Genomic DNA, 23952 nt, shown 5'->3' on the forward strand with positions numbered 1-23952 from the left:
CTGTAGCAGAAGCAGAATACTGTAGCAATTCAAAAAAATAAAACTCTCGTTGTAGCAGTTAAAAACCAAGATTATTGTAGCGGGAAAAAAATATGGCGTGCTTTGCACGGTGTTCACACTAGTGTGTACTAAATTTAGGAACTGAGCTTCCATGAAATTATCTTAAGCACATATACATGACAAAATAGGATGTTAAGATGAAAAGAGTGAACTAAGAATGCAGATCTTAGCAATCATTGAAAGATGTCTGATGACATGATGAATGAGTCACATGATTGAGTGGGTTCTTGTCACGCCCCAGGCCCACGGGCCCATTAGCACGTGCAAGTCGTGAGACCCACCGAGAGCAACTCGAACGTTGGCTCAATTCACTTCCAAAATGCTAGCACTAGTTGTTCTTGGGCCTTGGGTTTTTCTCTATTTAAACCACTAACATTTCTTCACACTAGTTCATATGGGACTAAAGTGGGGGTGTCACGATCACCTTACCTTACAAAGACGACGTCCTCGTCTTCACGACATAACAATTGGCACATCCCAGTGACACTGCCAGTTAATGTGGACTTTAGAGGTGACTCCTACGGGCTCTAACGGTGGCTCCCACCGCATCCACACGGTGTAACACTTAGTCAAATATAGCACTTAGCTCCACACTTTCGACTAGCAACTGCTCTGATACCATTTTGTCACACACCGGGCCCACAAGCATGTTGGCGTGTGTAAGCAGTGGGACCTACCGAGAGTAACTCGAACGTTGGCTCAATCCACTTCCAAAATGTAAGCACTAGTTGTTCTTGGACCTTAGGCTTTTCTCTATTTAAAACACTAATATTTCTTCACACTAGTCCATATGGGACTAAAGTCGGGTGTCACAGTTCTCGATTTGCATGTATAAAAGTATATTTTGAACAAATATGAAATAACTTTAGGGTACATTGCAAAAATGGCTGGACATATTAAAATCTAAATAGCATCAGGTATAAAGTAAAGGTATACTGACCACTCATTGCATAAATGCAAAACCCGCTCTTGGCCACTTGTTTCATTCAATAAGCGAAGGACCTAAAAGATAAAGGAGTACAAAAAACAGTGTTGTTATCCTACATAATCAGGCAAATTTGAATAGCTGTGCCAGTAGAAACCTTGAATGGGTTCTGACTACACTTTGGGCCATCACTTTTATGTTTTTCAGAGACCTGAAACATGGTTTAAACAGCATGGTGAACTTCTGAATATGTAAACAACCACCTGTAATAACTCAAGCATAAAACTGAATAGTGGGTGGGTTAAGACCTCCAATACAAGAAAACTTTCATCCTTCAAATCATGATTAGCCTTTTCAGGAGCATCTACAGCATTTCCTTGGTTAAGGTCATTTTGTATTCCTAGCTTGCCATTAGTGGCACTGAGATGCTCACACGAATTTAGGGTAGGTTCTGGATCTTCTGTAATTGCATCTTCTACTTGATCAAGAAGTTCAAGCAGTTGCTAGAATGGGATGCAAGAAATCAACAACGAAATGCTTAACAATACTCCAAGATAATTACTTAATGAAAAAAGGTTATAACTGTTATGCAAACCTTCCGATACTGTCGAGTTTCAGGCTGGTTTGTTACTCCAGCACCAGCACCAGCACCTACTAACTGTAGCTAGAAATAAATTGTTAGATTCTTAGCAGTGAATGAAAATGACAGTATTATATTGAACTAATACCTGATGGGGACCATAAGGCAGAGAGGGTGGGGTGTGAAACGGACCCTTAGACTCAGTAACATCAAGAGAACCTGATCCATGATTGCTCACTTGAATGGTACCAACCTCACTCTCAGTAGTAGAAAATCTTCTTGAGGACGTCAAAGACTTATCCAGTGCCATGGCGGTCGGAGAAGAAAGCCACCGTTCTAATTTTCCAGCAGAGCAAGAAGAGTCCTATGTATTTAAAGAAGGGTGAACTTCACAAAACTAATATGAACCACTAGCAATTTGTCAGGATATCGTAAACTACTTTTATTAGATAAAACCAATGTCTAAAAAACGAAAACATATAACATAATGATCAACCTTGCATTAGCTTACAGTGAATATCATCACATACAGTGTATGTTACTTGTTTTGTTTTTCAATTCAAACAAATACGAAATATTCACAATAATTTTAATAAATAGCGACATGATTCAATTGTCAAAATTCAAAAAAATAATGCAGACTATACTAAGTTACTTGTCGACATCAGTGCTGATACCGCTGTCTTAAGAGTAGAGGAAGAAGAGGCGGTTGCGGAGGGAGAGCTGCACATGGAAGGCAGGAAAGGAATTTGCTGACCCTGCCAACATTGATAATGCTGTTGTAGTCGAGGAGGGAGAAAAAACAGAATTAGAGGTGGAGAGCTCAACAAAGGGGAATAAGAGAAGGGGAGTCGATGTCCTAGTCATCATCAGTGACAATTTCATCTTTGAGAGAGCAGGCAAAGTTGGTAGAAGAGGAGTCTTTTTTTGGAGGGGGTGGGGTGGGGGGATAGCAAGGCGCAAATGGGAGGCGGCCCTGTGTCATTAATCATTATAAAGAGAAAAGAAGTGTCATTGTTGGGGGGAAGAGGAACTAGGGATGAGGGTTAGCCATTAAAAGTTTACTTGTTCATGCGGAGCGTCAGGTTGATAAATCAAACCAATATGCTAGCATGACACACTGCATTAAGTGTCAAACATGCATAATGGAGTACGTTATTTAGAAAGAAAACAATGAGTAATTGTATCTGTGCTAGTTCAAGGTGCAAATAGCAGGGATGGACTATCATGCTACATTGATTGTTGTTATTTGACTTAGTATATGAAACCAAGACTCACCTACCTCCCTACATTCTAGTCTAGCTATTCCCTAACCTAACTCCCTATTACACCAGCCATTAGCAATTTTATATTAAAATTGAAAGGTTATAAATGGAGAAGTGGTGAAGGGTGAGATGCATCGGACAAAGAGATGAGTTAGAAAGAAGAGAGACGGAGAGAGAGAGAGTTAATTTCTTTCTTTATGTGATTTGTTGGTGAGGTTAGGGAGTGTTCTCTTTTGTAATCTTCTCTTTTGTGATTAGTAAATTCCTCTGCTATTCTCGTCCGTGGACGTAGATCGTACTAACCCAACCACGTTAAATCATTGTGTGCTGTTCTCTGTCTCTATTGTGATTACATAATATTGTTGTATTATCCACTTTGTATAGACATCATTTGTGGTTGTGTAGCTCCCGCTGTAACAAAGTGGTATCAGAGCTCCAGTGTTATTCTTGTGGGCTTTAAGATGTCTTCTGCAAAATACAAAGTGGAAAAATTCGACGAGAGAAACAGTTTTAGTTTGTGGATAGTCAAAATGACGGCTCTCCTAGTACAACAAGGATTGTTCAAAGTCCTGACCGGGAAGGACAAGTTGTTGGAATAATGAAAAAGAATAGCTGTAATTAAAGGCGCATAGTGTCATATAGCTTTGTTTGACTGATGAGATCCTACGGGAGGCTACCAATGAAAACACCGTTGCCGTCCTGTGGCTCAAGTTAGAAAGCTTGTACATAATATAATCTCTAACAAACAAGCTCTACTTGGAGCAATGTCTCTTCACCCTTCGCATGAAAGAAGGTCTGTGAATTAAAGACCACTTAGATGAACTTAACACTATTCTTATGGACTTAAAGAATATTGATGTTAAAATTGATGAAGAAGATCAGACCCTTATTTTGTTATGTTCATTACCTCCTTTCTATGAGAATTTTCTTAATAGCATGTTATATGGTAGAGATACACTTTCTCTGAAGGATGTCAAATCAGCCTTACATTTCAAAAGAATTAAGATAAAAAGTGTCTATCGTAGGAGAAGAGAATCAAGTTGAAGACTTGTTTGTCCGTGATCGTCCTGAAAAGGGTGTTCGTAGTAGAAAAAAAATCTAGAAACATGTTTACATCAAAGTCAAGGCCAAGAAAAAATGTTGAATGTTATTACTGTCACAAGTTTGGGCATATAAAACCTAATTGTCCAGCACTCAAAGTAAAAGATAATTCACAGTCTAAGTCTTAGAAGGTGAAACCTTCAATTGCCACTATAACTGAAGAGTCTTCTAGTTCACATGAATTTCTTTCAGTTAGTGTTAATACTCATTCACAAGATGAGTGAGTTCTTGATTCGAGTTGTTCCTACCATATGTGTCCGCATAAAATTTAGTTTGTCACATATCAATCTATTGATGGTGGGAATGTCTCGTTAGGAAATAATGTCTTGCAAGACTATTAATATCGAGTCAATTAAAATTAGAACACATGATGGTGTTGTTAGAACATTGAGTAATGACTGACATATATCAGAGTTAAAGAAGAACCTCATTTCTTTAGGCACTTTTGACTCCAATAGTTTTAAGCTTTCGGCTGAAAGTGGAGTTTTGAGAGTTAGTAAAGGCTCTCGTGTTGTGATGAAAGAAAATAAGGTAAATACCCTCTATATCTTTGAAGGCAGTACAGTGACAGGTGCTGCAATAGTGACATCCTCAAAAGATTCAGATTCTGACACTGCACGTCTGTGACATATGCGGTTAGGGCATATGAGTGAGAAAGGACTAGATGTATTGAGCAAACAAGGTTTACTTTGTCAAGATAGGCTGCACCGAAAGCAAAGGGAGTAGCTAATGTTGACAAAAGGAAAAGGGCAGGCACCGAAAGAAGAAATCAAAGTCAAAAAGAAGGTAAGCAGGCCCATCACAGCCCCCACCACTAATAAATTATTAGTGCATAGTGTTTTCCTAACCACTATAAATAGACCCAGAAATCTTCATGAAAAATCATCCCAGAAACAACTCCTCTTATAGAAGAGTAAGAGAGAAAAAAGAAGGCATAGAGAAAAGGTAATAGTGAGAGAAAATTGTGAACAATTTTCAGAGTAAAATTTAGGATACAAGTTGTGTAAAAACTCTTGTAAAGTTTCTCTTCTTAGTGAAAGATCTGCAGCATCCCGTGGACGTAGGTAATTATGTATCGAACCACGTCAAATTTGTGTGTCCTTTTATTGCACACTTATTTCGCTTTCTCATAAATCTGGTTATAGGAGAATTTGCGTAATTTCCCAACAACTGATATTAGAGCTCAAGTTGTGATTTCTGTCAATTTTCTGTAAGGTCACTATTCATATGAATAGTAAATTTTGTGAATAGTGAAACTTTACTGGCTGTACCGATTTATCGACAGAGGTGTCTTAATACACGGTGGTTTGCAGAAACAGTCAGAAACGATCCAGAGGGTGCCAGATTCGAGTGGGAGCGGCTACAGACGAAGGAAATGTGAAAATTAAGAAGTTTTATGGTGCGAACTTCGATTTTTGGAAGATGCAGATAAAAAATTATCTGTACCAGAAGAAGCTGTATCAACTTCTCTCAGGAAATAAGCTAGATGACATGAAGGATGAAGAGTGGGCTCTTCTCGACAGACAAGCCCTTGGAGTTGTTTGATTGACGTTATCCCGTAACGTTACTTTCAACATAGCAAAGGAAAAGACCACGGCGGGTCTTATGGCGGCTCTCTGTAGCATGTATGAGAAGCTCTCCGCCTCAAACAAAATTCACTTGATGAGGCAACTATTCAATTTGCGGATGACAGAAGGTGCATCGGTAGCTCAACATATCAATAAACTCAATATAATCACAACCCAGTCGAGTTCAGTTGGAATTGAGTTTGATGAAGAAGTACGAGCATTGATACTTCTGTCTTCTCTATCAGAAAGTTGGAATGCTACTGTCACAGTTGTAAGTAGCTCGTCGAGAAGCAATAAGTTAAAATTTGATGATGTTCGTGATCTGGTTCTCAGTGAAGAAATTCGGCAGAGAGAATCGGGTAAAGCTTCAACCTCCTCAGCCTTATACATGGAGTCTAGGGGGAGAACTTCAGAAGGAAGTTCAAATCACGGCAGATCAAAATCTAGTAAGAGCAAATCTAGATCATGAAAGAAAGATTTCAACTACTATAATTGTGACAAGAATGGTCATTTCAAGAGGGAGTGTCAGGCACTGAAGAAAAATACCGACGCATAGGAGTCTACCAACGTGACCGAGGAAAGAGGTGATGCTATGATTCTAAGCGTCAACAGTCTGATTGAATCATGGATTCTTGATTCAGGGGCATCCTTCCATGCCAACTATGCCGAGAAATCATGGAGAACTACATCAGCGATGATTTTAAAAAGGTACATCTAGCAGATGATGAAATCTTAAAAATCATTGGTAAGAGAGACATCCAACTAAAATTGCCAAATCAGACCACATAGAAGCTACAAAGAGTGAGACATATTCTTGACCTTAAAAGAAATTTGATCTCTGTGGGACAACTTGATGGAGAGGGATACTGTAAAACTTTCTCAGATCATGAATGGAAAATTACCAAATGAGCACTCGTCATTGCTCGAGGTAAGAAAAATGGTACTCTCTATGTAACCTCTAACTTAGAGAATATTATTATAGTAACAGATGCAGATGAAAAATCAAACTTATGGCACCAAAAACTTCCATATGAGCGAGAAAGGGATGAAGACACTTCTGTCAAAAGGGAAGCTGTCGTATCTGAAGAATGTAGATGTCAGCCTATGCGAGGATTACATCTTTAGCAAACAGAAAAAAGTCAGTTTTACAAAGATTGGCAAGACACCTAAGGTAGAAAGTTAGAATTGGTTCATACCAACGTATGGGGGTCATCTCCAGTTTCATCTCTTGCAGGTTCACTATACTATGTCATCTTCATTGATAATCTACAAGAAAGTATGGGTCTATTTTCCGAAGAAGAAATCAGAAGTCTTTGATACCTTCAAAAAATGGAAGGCCATTATGGAAAATGAAACTAGTTTGAAGATAAAACGGTTGAGGTCAGACAATGAAGATGAGTATAAAGACTGTAAATTCAAAGAATTTTGCGCAAACAACCGGATCAAGATAGAGAAAACAGTTCCCATGATACCGTAGCAGAATGACGTAGCGGAACGTATGAACAGAACTTTGAATGAATGTGCCTGAAGCATGAGGATACATCCGACATACCCAAGTTCCTATAAGGTGAAACTATCAATACCGTAGCCTACCTAATCAACCGCGGGCCCTCAGTTCCCTTGTACGGTGGAATACCAGAAGATGCTTGGAGCAGAAAAGAGGTAAACCTTTCGCATTTAAGAGTTTTTTGTTGTATCTCTTATGTACACATAGATTCTGCTGAAAGAAGTAAACTATAAACTTGATGCCAAATCTAACAAATATGTTTTTGTTGGTTATGATAGTGATAAGTTTGGTTATCGGTTTTGGGATTATGAAAATCAAAAGATCATCATAAGCAGAGATGTCATATTCAATGAGAATGTGATGTACAAAGACAAATTAATTGCAAAATCAAGTACCTCTAGTACAAAAGCTGAAATAAAGGAATTTGTTGAATTTGAGGAGATTTCTAAAAATGATGTTCAGACTAGTCCTGAAGTAGTTCAAGAAGAATCAAGCACGCCAGAAGTGAGACGCTCCTCCAGAATTCCTAAACCAATCCAGCGTTATTCGCCTTCTTTACACTACTTGTTGCTGACTGACAATGGTGAACCGGAATGTTATGATGAAGCAATACAGGTGGAGGATTCAGTTAAGTCGGAGTCTGCTATGCAAGATGAGATGGACTCGCTTATGTCAAATCAGACATAGGGCTTAGCTAAGTTACCACCAGGTAAGAAAGTTCTTCATAACAAGTGGATTTACAAGATAAAAGAAGAACATGATGGGAACAAGCGCTACAAGGTAAGATTGGTTGTCAAAGGCTTTTAGCAAAAGGAAGGTATTAACTATAATAAAATTTTCTCTCCGTTCGTGAAACTGACTACAATCTTGAACAGTTAGATGTAAAAATAACTTTTCTTCATGGTGATTTGGAGGAGATCCATATGAAGTAACCAGAAAGCTTCATAAAGGTAAGCAAGAAAAATCTAGTATATCGTTTGAAAAAGAGCTTGTATGAATTAAAACAAGCTCCCAGACAGTGGCACAAGAAGTTTGATAGCTTTATGGGCAGCACCGATTTCACTAGATACCAAGCAGATCATTGTTGCTATCTCAAGAGGTTTGACAAAAGGTTCATTATTTTATTGTCATATGTTAATGACATGTTCGTTGCAGGTTTAGATCTGCAAGCGATTATAAATTTGAAGCACAAATTGTCAAAGCAGTTCGCAATGAAAGATCTTGGCGATGCAAAATAGATTCGGTGAAATGAGGATCAAGAGAAACACGAAGTCTGGGACTTTGATGTTATCACAGGCTGAGTACATCAACAAAGTACTCTCCAGGTTTAATATGCAAGATGCTAAACCAGTGAGTACACCTTTAGGTGTTCATTTCAGACTTTCCAAAGAGCAGTCACCAAAGACAGAAGAAGAGCGTGCACACATGACGAAGATCTCGTACGCCTCAGCAATTGGAAGTCTGATGTATGTCATGGTTTGTATAAGACCAGATATTGCTCAAGTAGTAGGAGCTGCTAGCAGGTACATGAATAATCCAAGTAATGTATACTAAAAAGCAGTCAAATGGATCCTCAGATATCTACAGGGCACCACAAGTAAAGTACTTTGTTTCAAAGGTGGAGATACAATACTAACAGGTTATGTGGATGTTGATTTAGCAGGAAATATTAATATCAGAAACAGCACTACAGGATTTGTCTATACTCTAGGAGGTACTACAATGAGTTGGGTTTGCAGAAGATAGTTGCTCTCTCCATAACTGAAGCAGAATATGTCGCTGTTACAAAAATCAGCAAGAAAATAGTTTGGCTTCAAAGTTTCTTGAATGAATTAGGCAAGAAACAAGAAGACAGTGTCTTATATTACGACAGTCAAAGTGCTATTCATCTAGCGAAGAATTCGTCTTTTCATTCCAGAACGAAGCACATATAGGTGTGGTATCACTTTATCCGGTCACTTCTAGAAGATAAAATTTTAAAACTTGAAAAGATCAGCGGAGCTCAAAATACGACAGACATGCTAAAAAAGACAGTGACTACTGACAAACTGAAGCTGTGTTCAGTTTCAGTTGGCCTGCAATAGTATCAAAACCGAAAAAGAGCTGCTGCATAGATCGAGATGTGAAGACAAATTGAAATCAGTCTTTAAGTGGGAGATTGTCAAGATAGGCTACACCGAAAGCAAGGGGGTAACTAATGTTGACAAAAGGAAAAGAGCAAGCACTAAAAGAAGAAATCAGAGTCAAAAAGAAGGTGAGCGGGCCCCACCATGGGTCCCACCACTAATAATTTACTAGTGCATAGTATTTTTCCAAACACTATAAATAAGCCCACAAATCTTCAGGAAAAAATCACCCCGGAAACAACTCCTCTTATAGAAGAGTAAGAGAGAAAAGAAATGCATGGAAAAAAGACTTTAATGAGAAAATTATGAGCAATTTTCAGAGTGAAATTTGGGATACAAGTGTAAAAACTCTTGTAAATTTTCTCCTCTTAGTGAAAAATCTGCAACAGCCCATAGACGTAAGTAATTTTGTGCCGAACCACGTCAAATTTGTGTCCTTTTATTACGCATTTATTTCGCTTTCTCATAAATCTGGTTATAGGAGAATTTACGTAATTTCCCAACATGTTTTGTGGTCAGAAAACTAGCAAGCTAGACTTTTATGAGCATTATGTATTTGGCAAACACAATAGAGTCTTCTATAGTACTGGTGAATGGTATCCATAGAACCAAATGTATTTTAAATTATATCCATTCAGATGTTTGAGTTCCCTCTCAGTTTCCATCGAAATGTAGAGCTCATTTTCTACTAACATTAATTGATGATTATTCCAAAAAAGTTTGGATGTATCCTTCGAAATATAAGAATGATGTGTTTGCGATCTTCAAGCAATGAAAAGTTATGATTGAGAAGCAAACAGGAAAGAAAGTGAAACGCCTCAGAACCGACAATAAGATAATTTTGTTCCACAGAGTTTGACCAGTGCTGCAAGAATGAAGGTATTGTGCGTCATCGTACAGTTCGGCATACACCACAACAAAATAAAGTTATAAAAAGGATAAACAGAATACTGTTAGAGAGAGCCCGATACATGCTCTCTAATATCGGTTTGTCAAAAGATTTTTGGGCTGAGGCAATCAATACAACTTGCTATTAGATAAACAAATCTCCTTCTATAGCAATTGGTCTTAAGATTCTAGAAGATGTATGGTCCGGTGCCCCTACTAATTATTCTCATTTAAGAGTATTTAGTTGCTCTGCTTATTTTTATGTTCATGATGGTAGGCTTGAACCTAGAGCAAAAAAACTATCTTTCTAGGATATGCTACTGGGGTGAATGGATAAAATATTAAAAATTGTGACGTTTTGATCCTAAATCACCTAAATTTATTATCAGTAGGGATGTTATTTTTGATGAGAAATCCATGATTTATCCGAGAAAGGAGTTTTTTATTGATACCATAGGTACTGAAAATGAGTCTAGCAAGAAGGTGGAGGTAGAAAACTCTGCTTCAAATGGAGTGTCTGAGGGCGCTCATGTTGAACCAATTGATACTGTGAAAGATTCAACTTCAGATGTTGATACAACGCAAGAGTAACATTATAATATTGCCATCGAGAGAACAAAAAGGCAGATTCGACCTCCTCAACGTTATGCAAACATGTTATTGCTTTGAATATAACAGAATCGATTGAGATTCCAGAGCCTTCTACCTACAATGAGGCTATTTGTGACATTGATGCTGCAGATTGGATTGTTGCGATGACTGAAGAGATGGAGTCTCTTTACAAGAACTAGACATAGAAGTTAGAGAAGTTACCAAAGGGACAGAAAATCATTGGCTGCAAATAAGTCTTTAAAAAGAAAAAAGGAACTCCGGATACATATTCTGTAAGACACAAGGAACGCTTGGTAGCTAAAGGCTACAATTAGACCAAAGGTGTGGACTTCAATGAAGTATTCTCTCTAGTTGTAAAACACACCTCAATCCGCGTGTCACTTGCTATAATTGTTCATTTCAATTTAGGGCTTGAGCAACTTGATGTGAAGACGAATTTTTTACATGGCGAGCTGGAGGAGCATATCTTTATACATCAGCCAAAGGGATTCATTATTGAAGGTAAAGAAGATCATGTGTACAGGTTAAAAAAATCTCTTTATGGGTTAAAACAATCTCTAAGTTAGCAGTATTTGAGATTTAATACTTTTATGCTTGAGCATGGTTAATCTAGAAGTAAATATGATAGTTGTATTTATTATAAAAAGCTCAATGATGATTCTTTTGTATATTTGCTTCTGTATGTTAACGACATGTTGATGGCAGCTAGAGACATGTCAAAAATCAATGAGTTAAAATCTCAACTCAAACATGAGTTTGAGATGAAGGACTTGCGAGTAGCAAAGAAGATTTTAGGGATAAAGATCCACAGACAAGAAAAAAGTTTATTTCTATCTCAGGATAAATACATCAAAAAGATATTGGAGAGATTTGGCATGCTTGATACCAAGCCTGTAAAAACTCCGCTTGTTGCTCATTTTCATCTTTCAGCAGATCTATCACCTCAAATTGAAGAGGAGCAATACATGTCTTGTGTTCCTTATGTCAGTGCAGTTAGAAACATTATGTATGCTATGGTCTGCACCCGTCCGATATTTCACATGCAGTCAGTGTTGTAAGTTAGTATATGAATAAGCCCAAAAAGATCTATTGACAGACTGTAAAATTAGTACTTAGATATTTGATATGGCATGCTAATATTAGTTTAAATTTTAACAGGAATACAAATTCAAATTGTAAAATAGTTGGCTATTCTGATTCAGATTATGCAGGCGATTTGGATAAGAGACAATCCCTAACCGGTTATGTATTCACTCTTTCAGATAGCGCTATTAGTTGGAAGGCAACTCTATAGTCAACAGTTACTTTATCTGCCATAGAGACAAAATATATGACAGTGACAAAAGCAGTAAAAGAAGTCATTTGGTTAAGAGGTTTGGTTGAAGATCTCAGTTTACACCAAGGTGTTACTACGGTATTTTGTGACAGCCAGAGTGCTATACATTTGATGAAGCATCAGATATATCATGAAAAAATCAAACATATATAATGACGAAGCTCTTACCTTCGCGCAAGTTCAAACATTGTCTCGAATTGCTTGGATTTTAATAAAGCGAAGGTTAAGCTCATAAGGGGCTTCTGGTAAGACAGCAAGAATGAAGAGAGGATTTTTATATTTAAAGTCAATATGGAGATTATTGTTATTTGACTTATTATACGAAGTCAAGACTCACCTACCTCCCTACATGCTAGCCCAACTATTCCCTAACCTAACTCCCTATTACACCAACCATTAGTAATTTTTTATTAAAATTAAAAGGTTATAAATGGAGTGTTGAAGGATGAGATGCATCGAATAGAGAGAGGAGTTAGAGAGAGGAGAGAGATAAAGTTAATTTCTTTCTTTGTGCGATTTGTTGGTGGGGTTAGAGAGTGATCTCTTTTGTAATCTTCTCTTTTGTGATTAGTGAAATCATCTGTTGTTCTCGTCCGTGAATGCAGGTCATACTGACTGAACCACGTTAAATCCTTGTGTGCTGTTCTTTGTCTCTACTGTGATTACATAATTCTATATTATTATCCAGTTTGTATAGACATTTTATGTGGCTGTGTAGCCCCCCTGCAACATTAATAATGTGAAATAATGTTTTACATAGCATATTTTTTAAAACATTGAGGAAACTATGATAACTTTAAAAAGGTCAATAGAATAATCTAATCATGTTTAAAAATTCAGTAGACACCCTCTGCGTTAAGTCAAAATAGGAAAAACAAACACAGACACCCTCATATTTAGTAATCGCAAACTAGCCCAAATTAAGTAAGATGACACTTCCAAGAAATCAATTTTATCGGAACAAAATTTTAGGGAAAGCAAACATAGATAAAGAATTCCTACATAAAAGTAAAATGATTGAATCAATGAGCTAAATTTTAGGTGATGGCATGTTTGGTTGCTTTATGTAAAACAACGCAGTAGCGACAGTAATAGGGAAGTGAATGATCCAGCTGTATCTGATAGCTACAGTAAATTGAGCTCATTTCACTACTTTTTACCGAAAAAGCTAAGGGGCAGCCAACTCAGCTACAGTATTGCCAATTCAGCTACAGTGTCGTCAACTCAGCTATAGTAACCGTACTTATTTGAGCAGGCCAAGCAGAGGAATTAGGTGTAATATTGTAGCACCTGACATCTACAGTATTACACCCCAAAAATTGGCAAACAAACAGGCCCTTATTGACAAGAAAATAAGTCCAAGCAGCGTACCTCGTTCCCCGAACATGGGTGGAGCGTTGAGGTGATCGACCTTGGATGATCGGCCAAAATCTTCATCATCCGCGGCAATTGCCTGGAAGTGAGCGATTTTAACCGCTCATTTACTGGCGAGATCTTCCATGTAATTTCGTCTCCCCCATCGTCTTGGCTTTGCTTAATCAACTATTTCAACCCACAAAATTTGTACAGAGCTTTCAATATACAAGAATTAAAAATTGAACGGAGAAAGAAAGATCACCGATGGGGCTCACCATTCCAGGAGAGAACTTGAATCGCTTGTGAGGAATCGATTTGGTGATCTCCGGCGAGATCGGCGACGAGTCCTCCTCGGCAACGACGGTGAGGGCGGCGTTCTTAGCTTCATTGGGATTAGGGTTGGGATTAGGGTTAGGGTTTTGGGAGGCGGAGTTAGCCTGAGAGTGGCGCTCGAAGAAGTGCTGGATCCCGAACTTGGAGGGCTGCGATTGCTCAACTGTATGATTCGATTTCTTTGAAGAGGATCTCTTGCGAGGAGCCATGGGAGATCAAGTTAGGATTTTTAGGGTTAGGGTTTCATGGATAGATAGAAAGGGGAACGGGATAATGGATCAAAGAAGAGAGGGGGGGAAGGAGGTGAAGTGAAAATTTTCCCGCCTAAACGAACGGGCTGCTGGGTCTCCTGGGGATCCAGTGGAGTCTGTATCGCTGCGTGGAGTGTACAACGGACGCAGATTACGACACGTTTCTAGTACAAAAGTAGTTCTCCGGCCTTAGGGTGAGCACGCCTGTGGTTTACGTGCAACTTAAGCTAATTGGTGACATGTGGGCAATCAGTGTTGGTCGTGTACTCTGTAGACTCGAGTTTAGACAGGGCCGAGGACTTGCGCCGGCCCAAGCTGTACACAAAGGGCCATGAATATTTTTTTTTTCCAAGAATGCGAAACATCATGAACTTGGCGTCACCAATTTCTGCTTTCTTTTTATCGTTTCAGGGCCTGTTTGGCTATTTCCAAAAAAAATTGGAAATGGAAATGTCATTTTTTAAATGCTTTCATAACATTTCAAGACATTTCCCAGTTTTCTTTTTTTATGTTTGTTTCGTAAAGAAAACTCTCCTTTTCACTGGCAAGTCACACAAAAAACAAAAAAAATGCCTCCATAGTAACAGTGTTGGACATTTCCATTTCTTTTGTTTGTTTGAAAACAAGAAAAAGAAAAAGAGAGAAAACCAATTTAAATAATATGTTTTATTCTTCATAACTATTCAAACAGTGCTTTTAGTAATAAATAATTCTCTGAAGTGACATTTCCCAGTGTTTTCAGAGGTTTTTGTTGTGAAAACATATTTCTTAAAAATATGAGGTGGCATCCTATGTGGCTTTTCATTTCCCAAAATTTAAAAACGAAACAAACACCTGAAATGAAAAACTCTTGAAATCAAAATCCTAGGTGGCATAGGGGGGTTTTCTTGAAAGGTGATGTGGAGGGACATTTCTCATTTTTTTTTTTAAGCAAACAAACAGACCCTCAGTAAAGGGTCTTTGAAGCAAAGCTTGGTGTTGCCACGGAGAAACACTACGTAAACCAAATAATGGGCCTCCAAGCAAAAGCACAAAAAACAAGATGACTAAAGTACATAAAAAGATGTAATAAGAAAAGATAAAATGTATATAAGCTGATAGTCCATTTTGTAAATTAAGCTGATAGCTCATTTTGTAAATTGAGCTGCCACATACATGTGAACCTCATATTACAAGCTAATATGAGGACAGTTTAGTCTCTAGAATTTCTTTGAAATTTGAAGGTTATTTTGTACTTGTAGTATACTTTCACGTACCTTTTGAGACCTTGGCCCTTGGGTGTGAAACAAACTTAGGATGTTCGGATCACTCCATAAAATGTGATGTAGAGAAAGAGTCGTTTACCTTTTTTTTTTATTTTTTTATTTTTCCTGGGAGAAAATTTGGGATCTATACTGAACTCGAGCGCCACTCAGTCCATGAAAAATGTGATAAACATTGATGCATATGCAATTAAGGCAAGGTCTAGTTTTAAACGACAAAGAAACTGCGATCAACGCGAAGTCAATTGTGCCAGAAAGAAAAATACCAGACGACTGTTTGCACACCCCTTTTGATAGTACTTTTTTAACTAATAACGGGGTCAATTATGAGAGAGAGAGAGAGAGACACCATTTGTCTCCATAATTTTTTAACTAATGTTAATTAAAAGGCTAAATATCAGAAAACTCCCGCTAACTCTGGACGATTATTAGACATAAAAATATCAGAAAAACCCCTTTGAGATTAGGGGTTATATCACAACCCATTTAACTTTAATATCTTATCACAAACCCTCCTAACAGTGTCAACCGCAAATTTCACATCATTGGATAAAATGATGAATGCTTGTAAAAATTGTGATTAACACCTTTAAGGTAGTTTTTTAAAAAATCTTAAAGTTAAAGGTGGTTTCCTAATAACCCCTAAATTTAATAGGGTTTTCTAATACTTTGAAACTTGTGTGGGGTTATCTGATAATTGTCCAAAGTTAAAAGAGTTTCCTGATATTTAGCCTAAGGGGTTGTTTGGTTGTTGTTGGTAAAGTTGTGTATTTATGACACAACTTGGAAAGTTGTTGTCCACCTCATCAATTTTACTTTTAGGGGCTGTTTGGTTGTTGTTGGTAAAGTTATGTATTTATGACACACAACTTGGAAAGTTGTTGTCCACCTCATAAATTTCACTTTTATACTTTTCTTTGTTTGTTTTTTATTCCATTGGAATCATAAAACACTTGTTTGGTTTGCAAAATGAAACTTTAATTGTTTGTTTGGAAAGTGTAAAAAGTTGTCCCTACTCAAATGATGATATTGGTTGGAATTATTTTTTCCAGACTTCAATGTCAGCTTTCTCCTAAAATCATGTCTTTTTTTTATGAAATCACTTTACAAGCCACATCTAAAATCATGTCTTTTTTTTATGAAATCACTTTACAAGCCACATCAGCATATGAAATCACTTTACACTACTTTCACAACTACAAACAAACAATTGAAAGTGATAAAAGATGACATTGGGACCCACTTTTTTACACTTTCCATCCTTTTACATAGTAAAAACATACAACCAAACGGGCCCTTATACTTTTATTTGTTTGTTTTTTATTCCATTGGAATCATAAATTGCTTGTTTGGTTTGCAAATGTAAAATCACTTTACAAGCCACATCAGCATATGAAATCACTTTACACTATTTTTACAACTACAAACAAACAATTAAAAGTGATAAAAGCTGACATTGGGATCCACTTTTTTACACTTTACATCCTTTTACATGGTAAAAATATACAACCAAACAGCCCCTAACTAAGATACACCTATTATTTTTTATTGAAATCAGACTATGTACAGCAAGAACTACCCCCGTTTCCACAAAATCCTTCGTCATTGATTTCTGCCAAGTGTGATCTGGGAACAAGGTATACACTTGAGTGACGAAGACAGGGAAGGGAAGGAGACATTTTGCTCTTGATGAAAGCGAAGCACTATTACTTAATTTCATGCTAACCTCTTTTGAGAAAAGCTACGAGACGATCTCCAAGAGATAAGATAAAATTGTTATGACAAAGGTGTTAGTCAATTGAAACATTTTCATGTAAAGTGGAATAATTTTTCCCTAGTGGGATATTTTAGTGGGATAAATAGGAACATTTTTGTGAAGCAGGATATTTTGATAAAATAACGTGGGATAATTTTTTTATAATCATGAAATATATATTTATGCATTTTGAAAATATAAATACTATTTATGTATTTTATGAAATATATATTTATGCATTTTGAAAATATAAATACTATTTATGTATTTTAAACTTACTATTATTGATTGATAATTGCTTATGTATTTTAAACTTACTATTATTGATTGATAATTGCTTATAAGAATGTTCTTTACTATTAAATAACTTTTTGTTAGAGTATAAGATATTGGCAATTATTATTATAATAATGGTCTAATGATGGTGATAACCATAATAGGGAAGAAGTAAAGAAAAGAAAAAATAATATAAAAAATAAAAAATAACAAAATAAATATGAGCTCTAGTTTTTTACCACCTAGTTTCAAGCTAAAACTTGAAATAATTTAAGAGACTAGAACTCTCATTTTTGTATAGAAAAATAAAATAAGTGGGATAATTTTATACAATATCTCAATTCTAGTTTTGCTAGAGTTCTACTTGACTAACACGGTAAAACTTTGTTCTAATTTTAGTTGTATGTGACTAACAGCTTAAAAATTTATCCCACAGATTATCTCAGTTATAATTTTAAGTTCTAGGTAACTAACCAATCATATGAAACCCAAAAAATATCAAAAACACAATAATGCATGGATATACATGGTTCAACTTATAGACTACATCTACGGGTGAATGAGGAGAAGAACTTTACTAACAATTGAGTATAATGCGGTGATCTCTCAAATACTCGGTCTTAAATCATACTCGAGAAATACTTAATCTCTCTAACAACCGCTAACACATGTATAGCCAACTAAATAGCGAGTCAAATCAAGAATCTCTTAAATCTATTGTTTTAGCCTGCAGAGTCCATCTCAATGCTTATTGTTGTCATTGGGTAGATCAATTGTCTTCAGCCTTAATAAAAAAACCATATGTTCTTTCCTTTGATATAGTGACCCCATGTTGGGTGAATTCTCATCAATAGCTTATGTTATATTTATAGAGACTAAGGATAAGAGTTGTTGCTAGCCGCAAACTCTACAAAATATGATTCTTAATCTCAATATAATAAACTAACTCTTTTGTCCTTATTTTAATATTGGGCATAGTCAATATGAGTTCTATTTGGATTTGCTAAATTGATATTTGAATCGTCTGCAGCAAATCTCCATCTTGATTCAAATACTAAGAAAATTCCTCAGTCCAAATAATCTAACTTACACTACCTTCTCCAATAGCCTCGGTGGGCATTAAGTGTAGCACATACCGATCAAGTTCAAACACCTCTTGAACTTGCCACCTAAAAGAGACTTCGGTAACAAATTGACTGAATTATCTGCACAAATAACTAATCCCTCCACGAATCCATCACCTAAAGTAGTTCCTAAATAATCTGAAGGCATAGTATCATTAACTGATTATGCATAAGCTATTGTATCTTCATATTTTCGCGATGATCGAACCCAATCATCCTCACACACGGCAGCCAATTTATTCGACTTCCCGAATAAAAACTTCCTTAATCTATTCTGTACGAACATGGTAATTATCCTGACTTACCAAAGGCTAAACTTGATGTTGTCATCAAATTTTCTAATATCCCACTTCATAATGATTAGCATCATCTTCCTGTCTGATCGATAGCTTAGAGCTCTGATACTAATTTGTGATGACAATCCCTCGAAATAAACTAATATCAATTACACGAAAGTATAAAAAATATCGAGAACACAATCACACAAAGATATATGTGATTTGGCTTGTAGCCTACGTCCACCGATGAAGGAGGAGAATAGCTTTGTAGGGTCAAAAAATTGAAGATTGATTGATTCTCTTGTTTTAAGAAATGGGTTCGAACACTTGGTACGAAACCCTTACAATCATTCACTCTCTCTCGATTACAGATGAAAAGAAGATTAATTCAGCTCCTCCTTGTAAAATGTGGGCCCTTGGTGGTGAAAGGATGTTTCCCTTAACACTTGAGTCGAGATTGCTTCCCGTTGACGATCAGAACAAGATTGCTGAAGCTTCTCACGTTCGTTAAACTGCTAAAACCGATGTTCAAATTCCAGATCTAAACACAAGAGCTATAATTTCTGATGATTGCCAAAAGCTTTAGAAGTCCGAACCAATCCTCTGTAGCCATCCATGGCTATTTATAGGGTTTAAGCACGTAACCGACATGCTACAATCACGGGTAGAGGGGCGTAACTGCCTCCTCCAAATCAGCACGCGCCGTAACGTGCTCTTGAAGGTCAGCCCACGTGGTTGACTAAGTCTTCGGAGACGTTACAACTAAATCTCATGTGGACGATAAACATCGTCTTTGATTGACATGGAGTTCGTCAAATTGGACGAGCCTCGATATGCAGCGAGGTTCATCTTATAAGGCAAACTTTGCGGTAAGTGAGCTTCTTCTGACGAATTTTATCTTTACTGAATTCGTCTGACGAACTTCGTATTCACCACTTCGTCTTTGATAGCTGAGTTCAACTACATAGCAAATTTGGTGGATTTCCCTTAGACGAACTTCATCGATCTTCACTGACGAGCTTCAAGTCTGACGACGAGCCTCGTATTCACTGACGAGCTTTAAGTCTGATGACAAACTTTGTTTGCATTGACGAACTTCACCTCTGATGATGAACTCCAAACCTCGTATCCAATGACGAGCTTCGAACCTCGTTTCCAACAACGAGCTTCATCTTTGACGTCAAGTCTCATTTCCAATGATGAGCTTCGAACCTCGTTTCCAATGATGGGCTTCACATCTTATTTTCAACAACAAACTTTGTTGTTTGAGATGAGGTCCGTCATTGTAATGACCCTCGTCATGCTTGTTGTGAGCTTCAATGCTCTAAAGCCAAATAATTAGCCGATGATCTATGAAGATCTATGAGAGTGGAGGAGAGATGGACTTTTTTGACTAGCCTCTCAATCTCCTCACCTTCTTTCATGTTGATCGTGCCTATTTATAGGCTTATGACCATTATGGAGTGAGTTAAGTGCTTTAACTCCTCTTAAAATAAGGGAGTTATGGTCATTAACTCCTATTTAAATGGGTGAGTTAATGGTCATTAACTCTCCTTAAATAGGTGAGTTATTAGTCATTAACCCTCATTAACTGTAGCCTCTGAAAATGGTGACAAACGAGGTTTGTCAATAACGGTTATGTACGAGGTTTGTCAATAATGGCAACGACGAACTTCATCTTCAATGACGAACTTTGTTTCTGGACAAACTTCATCTTCAATGACAAACTTCGTTTCTGGGAGAACTTTGTCGTCAATGACGAACTTCGTTTCTCAACGAACTTCATCTTCAATGACGAACTTCATTTCTGGGCGAACTTCGTCTTCAATGATGAAGTTCATCTTCTGAGGAGGCGAGGCGCTGCTTGACGAGGTTCGTCTGTGGATGAACTTCGCCTCCTGAAAGGACTTCATTTCCTAGAGGAGTTTTTTCCCCGGTGACGAACTTTGATGTCGAGCTTCATGATGCAGCGAACCTCATCTTTTGATGTTGAGCCTCGCTACATGGCGAACCTCGTCTTCCAATGTTGAGCCTCGCTATGTAGCGAACCTCATCTTCTGATGTTGAGCCTCGATGCATGGCGAACCTTGTAGGCAAAGCTGTCAGGCGAGCTTTAATCAGTTGAGGCAAGCTAAGTTGTTAGGTGAACATAGTATTGCAGGCGAACTTTAATATTCAAGTGAAGTCCAGTCTTACAGTCGGACTTCAGAACATGTTGCGAAGAACAGGTCATAACTTTCAAACCGTAAGTCAGAATTGGACGAATTATATATGAAAATTGTCATCTCGACAAGATAGAGACGACGAAACCTACCCCAAAGGGTTCGGTTTGCTCCTGTCCATTTTGTCAAATTCCTTACGATTTGAGAGATATTAATTTTTTTTGTCAGTTTTGAACTTCTTTGCTAGGAATTAAGGCAATGGTTATTGCCTACAAGATTTATTAATAATTAATGATGAATACAATGTGAAGATCTCATAATCATTCGATCTTAAATCACACCCCAAAAAATACTTAATCTCTCTAGCAATCTCTAACACATGCAGAGCCGAACCAAATAGAGAGCCAAATCAAGAAACTCTTGAATCTATTGCTTTAGTCCCTAAAGTGCTCTCAACGCTTATTGCTGTCATTGGATGGATCAATTGCATTCGTTCTTTCCCTTGATGCTACGACCCTAGGTAGGGTGAATTTTCATCATAGAGCTTTTGTCATATTTATAAAGACTATGGATAAGAGTTCTTGCTAGCCACAAATTCTATAATATAAGATTGCTACTTTCAATAGAATAAATCTACTCTTTTTTCATTATCTTAATAGTAAACATAGCCAATATAAATTCTATTTGGATTGCTTAATTAGTATTTGAATCATTCGCAACAAAAATAATTAGTCCGATATTTGATCTGTTTTTTCAATCGTCAATGACTGACATGAATATTTTGTTGTCGTTAGGGATTTTATGGAGCTTAATCTGTGAAATTAAATACTAAACAAATAACTACACCAATGAAAATACCACATGCAAGTAAACACCAAGATTTAGCATAGTTCGGCAAATCGTGCCTACGTCCACGGGGTAATCTAGAGAGTAATATTTCACTATCAATCGAGAGTATAATCACTCAAAGTTACACCTGAAATTGAGGATCAAATCACAAAAAGATAAATACAACATTACCTCTAGGGCACCAAAATCCTAAAACTCATATCACCACAAATCTCCAACTCCCGCTGTGAAACCAACATCGTACCCTTGACAACATCGTCGTTCTAAAGACAACTGTTTTAAATTGCTGCAATCGGACAACTGAGCTATTCAAAATCTCAACCTCTCTCTCTCTCTCTCTCTCTCTCTCTCTCTCTCTCTCTCTCTCTCTCTCTCTCCCCCCCCCCCCCCCCTAAAATATGCTACAATAACTCTTGGTTACTGTTCATCCAAAAAGAAATATTAGTCTCAGGGTTGTTCCCTTCACCTGCCCAACTCCTTTTATAAAGGAATTTTATCCCTAGCTCCTCCTTTCCTATTCGAATTAGGAATAGGTCCCTTAAATCCTTTTCTTAGTAGGATATAACAAATTTGGCCTAGTTCTTATGGGCCTTAATTGGGCTGGACCCACAACAATCTCCCCCTCCAGCCTAATGAAGGGGTATGCCAATCTGTAACTCCTCAACAGGAGTTTATGTCGGCAAATCGTTGACACAACTTGGTTTTCTCGGTCTTTGTTAAAAAATCTACTCGATTTTATCTGTGTGAATCTTTTGTAACTTTAGCTCCTCTTTCTCAATAGCTTCTCTGATCCAATGATATCTCACATTAATGTGTTTCGTCCTGGAGTGGAATGTAGAATTCTTGCTCAAATCAAGAGCATTATGTCTATCAGTGAAAACTTGATAATTGTCTTGCTGCAAACCTAACTCCCGTAGAAATCTTCGTAACCAAACCATCTCCTTATAGGCTTCTGCAGCTGTAATATATTCAGCCTCTATTGTAGATAAAGTAACACACTTCTACAACATGGGCTATCAAAATACAACTCCCCCTGAAAAGTGAAAAGCACTTGAACACCCACTTGTTCTTCAAAGCCTTTTTCTGACCAAATCATCTCATCAAAATCAATGCCATTTTTCTGACCAAAGCCTTTCACTACTAATCTGGCTTTGTATTTCTAAATTTCTTTGTAGTCATCCTTCTTTAACTTGAACACCCACTTGTTCGTCAAAGCTTTTCTGTCCTTCGGTAAATCCATCAACTCATAAGTATCGTTCTTTTCAAGAGACTTCATCTCTTCCTTCATAGCTTGGAACCATTTGTCCTTGTCTTTATGAGTATGCACATTTTAAAAGCTCTCTGACGCCCCCATCTTCTGTCAACAAAGGATACTCTGAAATAGGATATCTTGTGGATAGTCGATGCTCTCTACCTAATCTCCTAAGTTGTGGCTCTACAATCTCCTGCTACTGGAGATGCTCCCCCTGCCGAGGAGCATTCTGCTCATGATCTTGATCATCATATCCCTACTCTAGTATCTAACCATCATCATAAATACCATCATCATGCACCTGCTCTGTATCTGTAGGATACAACTGTACTGGAGACATAACGGGTGTCATATCTGGAATCTCACTAGCAACACTCTCTGACTGTTTTGCTCTCCCGAGATCTACAATATTCTGATCCTCCTAAAAATCACATTTGCTTGTCTGATAATTCGTCTCTTTTCTGGATCTCATAGTTTGTAGCCGAACTCATCTTCTCCATAACCAAGGAAGATGCAAGGAACTGCCCTATCATCAAGCTTTTGTCTCTTCTTCTTTGGAATGTGTGCAAACACGTTGCAACCAAACACCTTCAGATAAGAATAGGAAATATCTTTTTTAGACCAAACTCTCACTGGAATATCAAAATCCAAAGGAACTGAAGTAGGCCTGTTGATTATATAGCATGTAGTGCGAACAACTTCAGCCCAGAAGCTCTTAGGTAACTTTGACATCTTCAACATGATCTGACTTTCTCCACTGTAAAAACCCGTAAATTTGAAATATTATGATAAATAGTAATAAATAATTTTTTATCATGATTGGTACTATTCTAGGATGAATGAGTATGTTAGAAATCGATTTGAGATCAAGAACGTGCATATAAGTGTAAATATACAAGTGTAAACTTGCATGTGTGCATAATTAGTTAGCAGAAAACTTTGTGTTGGTCAGTCGACTGATGTAAAGTGTTCAGTCAATCGATGGCCCTAGATAGGTCGACCGTTGCCTTGTGATCAGTCGACTGACGGGTGCACAGACTGGGTATTTTGGTTTCGGGTCAGTTTTGCATCAGTTCGGCCCATTT

General features: G+C 37.3%; 1 protein-coding gene across 1 annotated transcript in view; it reads right to left on the minus strand.

Annotated features, from left to right (window-relative positions):
• The window catches only part of LOC109837475 (DNA replication ATP-dependent helicase/nuclease DNA2), a 53517-nt gene extending 39554 nt beyond the window's left edge, over positions 1 to 13963 (minus strand). The window contains 7 exon segments of the mRNA XM_020405735.1: positions 1001 to 1062; positions 1143 to 1196; positions 1294 to 1488; positions 1581 to 1649; positions 1714 to 1929; positions 13340 to 13510; positions 13600 to 13963. Of these exon segments, the coding sequence (XP_020261324.1) occupies positions 1001 to 1062; positions 1143 to 1196; positions 1294 to 1488; positions 1581 to 1649; positions 1714 to 1929; positions 13340 to 13510; positions 13600 to 13866 (1034 nt within the window). The 5' untranslated portion in view covers positions 13867 to 13963.

The sequence above is a fragment of the Asparagus officinalis genome, chromosome 4, assembly GCF_001876935.1.
Source record: "Asparagus officinalis chromosome 4, Aspof.V1, whole genome shotgun sequence".
NCBI lineage: Eukaryota > Viridiplantae > Streptophyta > Magnoliopsida > Asparagales > Asparagaceae > Asparagus > Asparagus officinalis.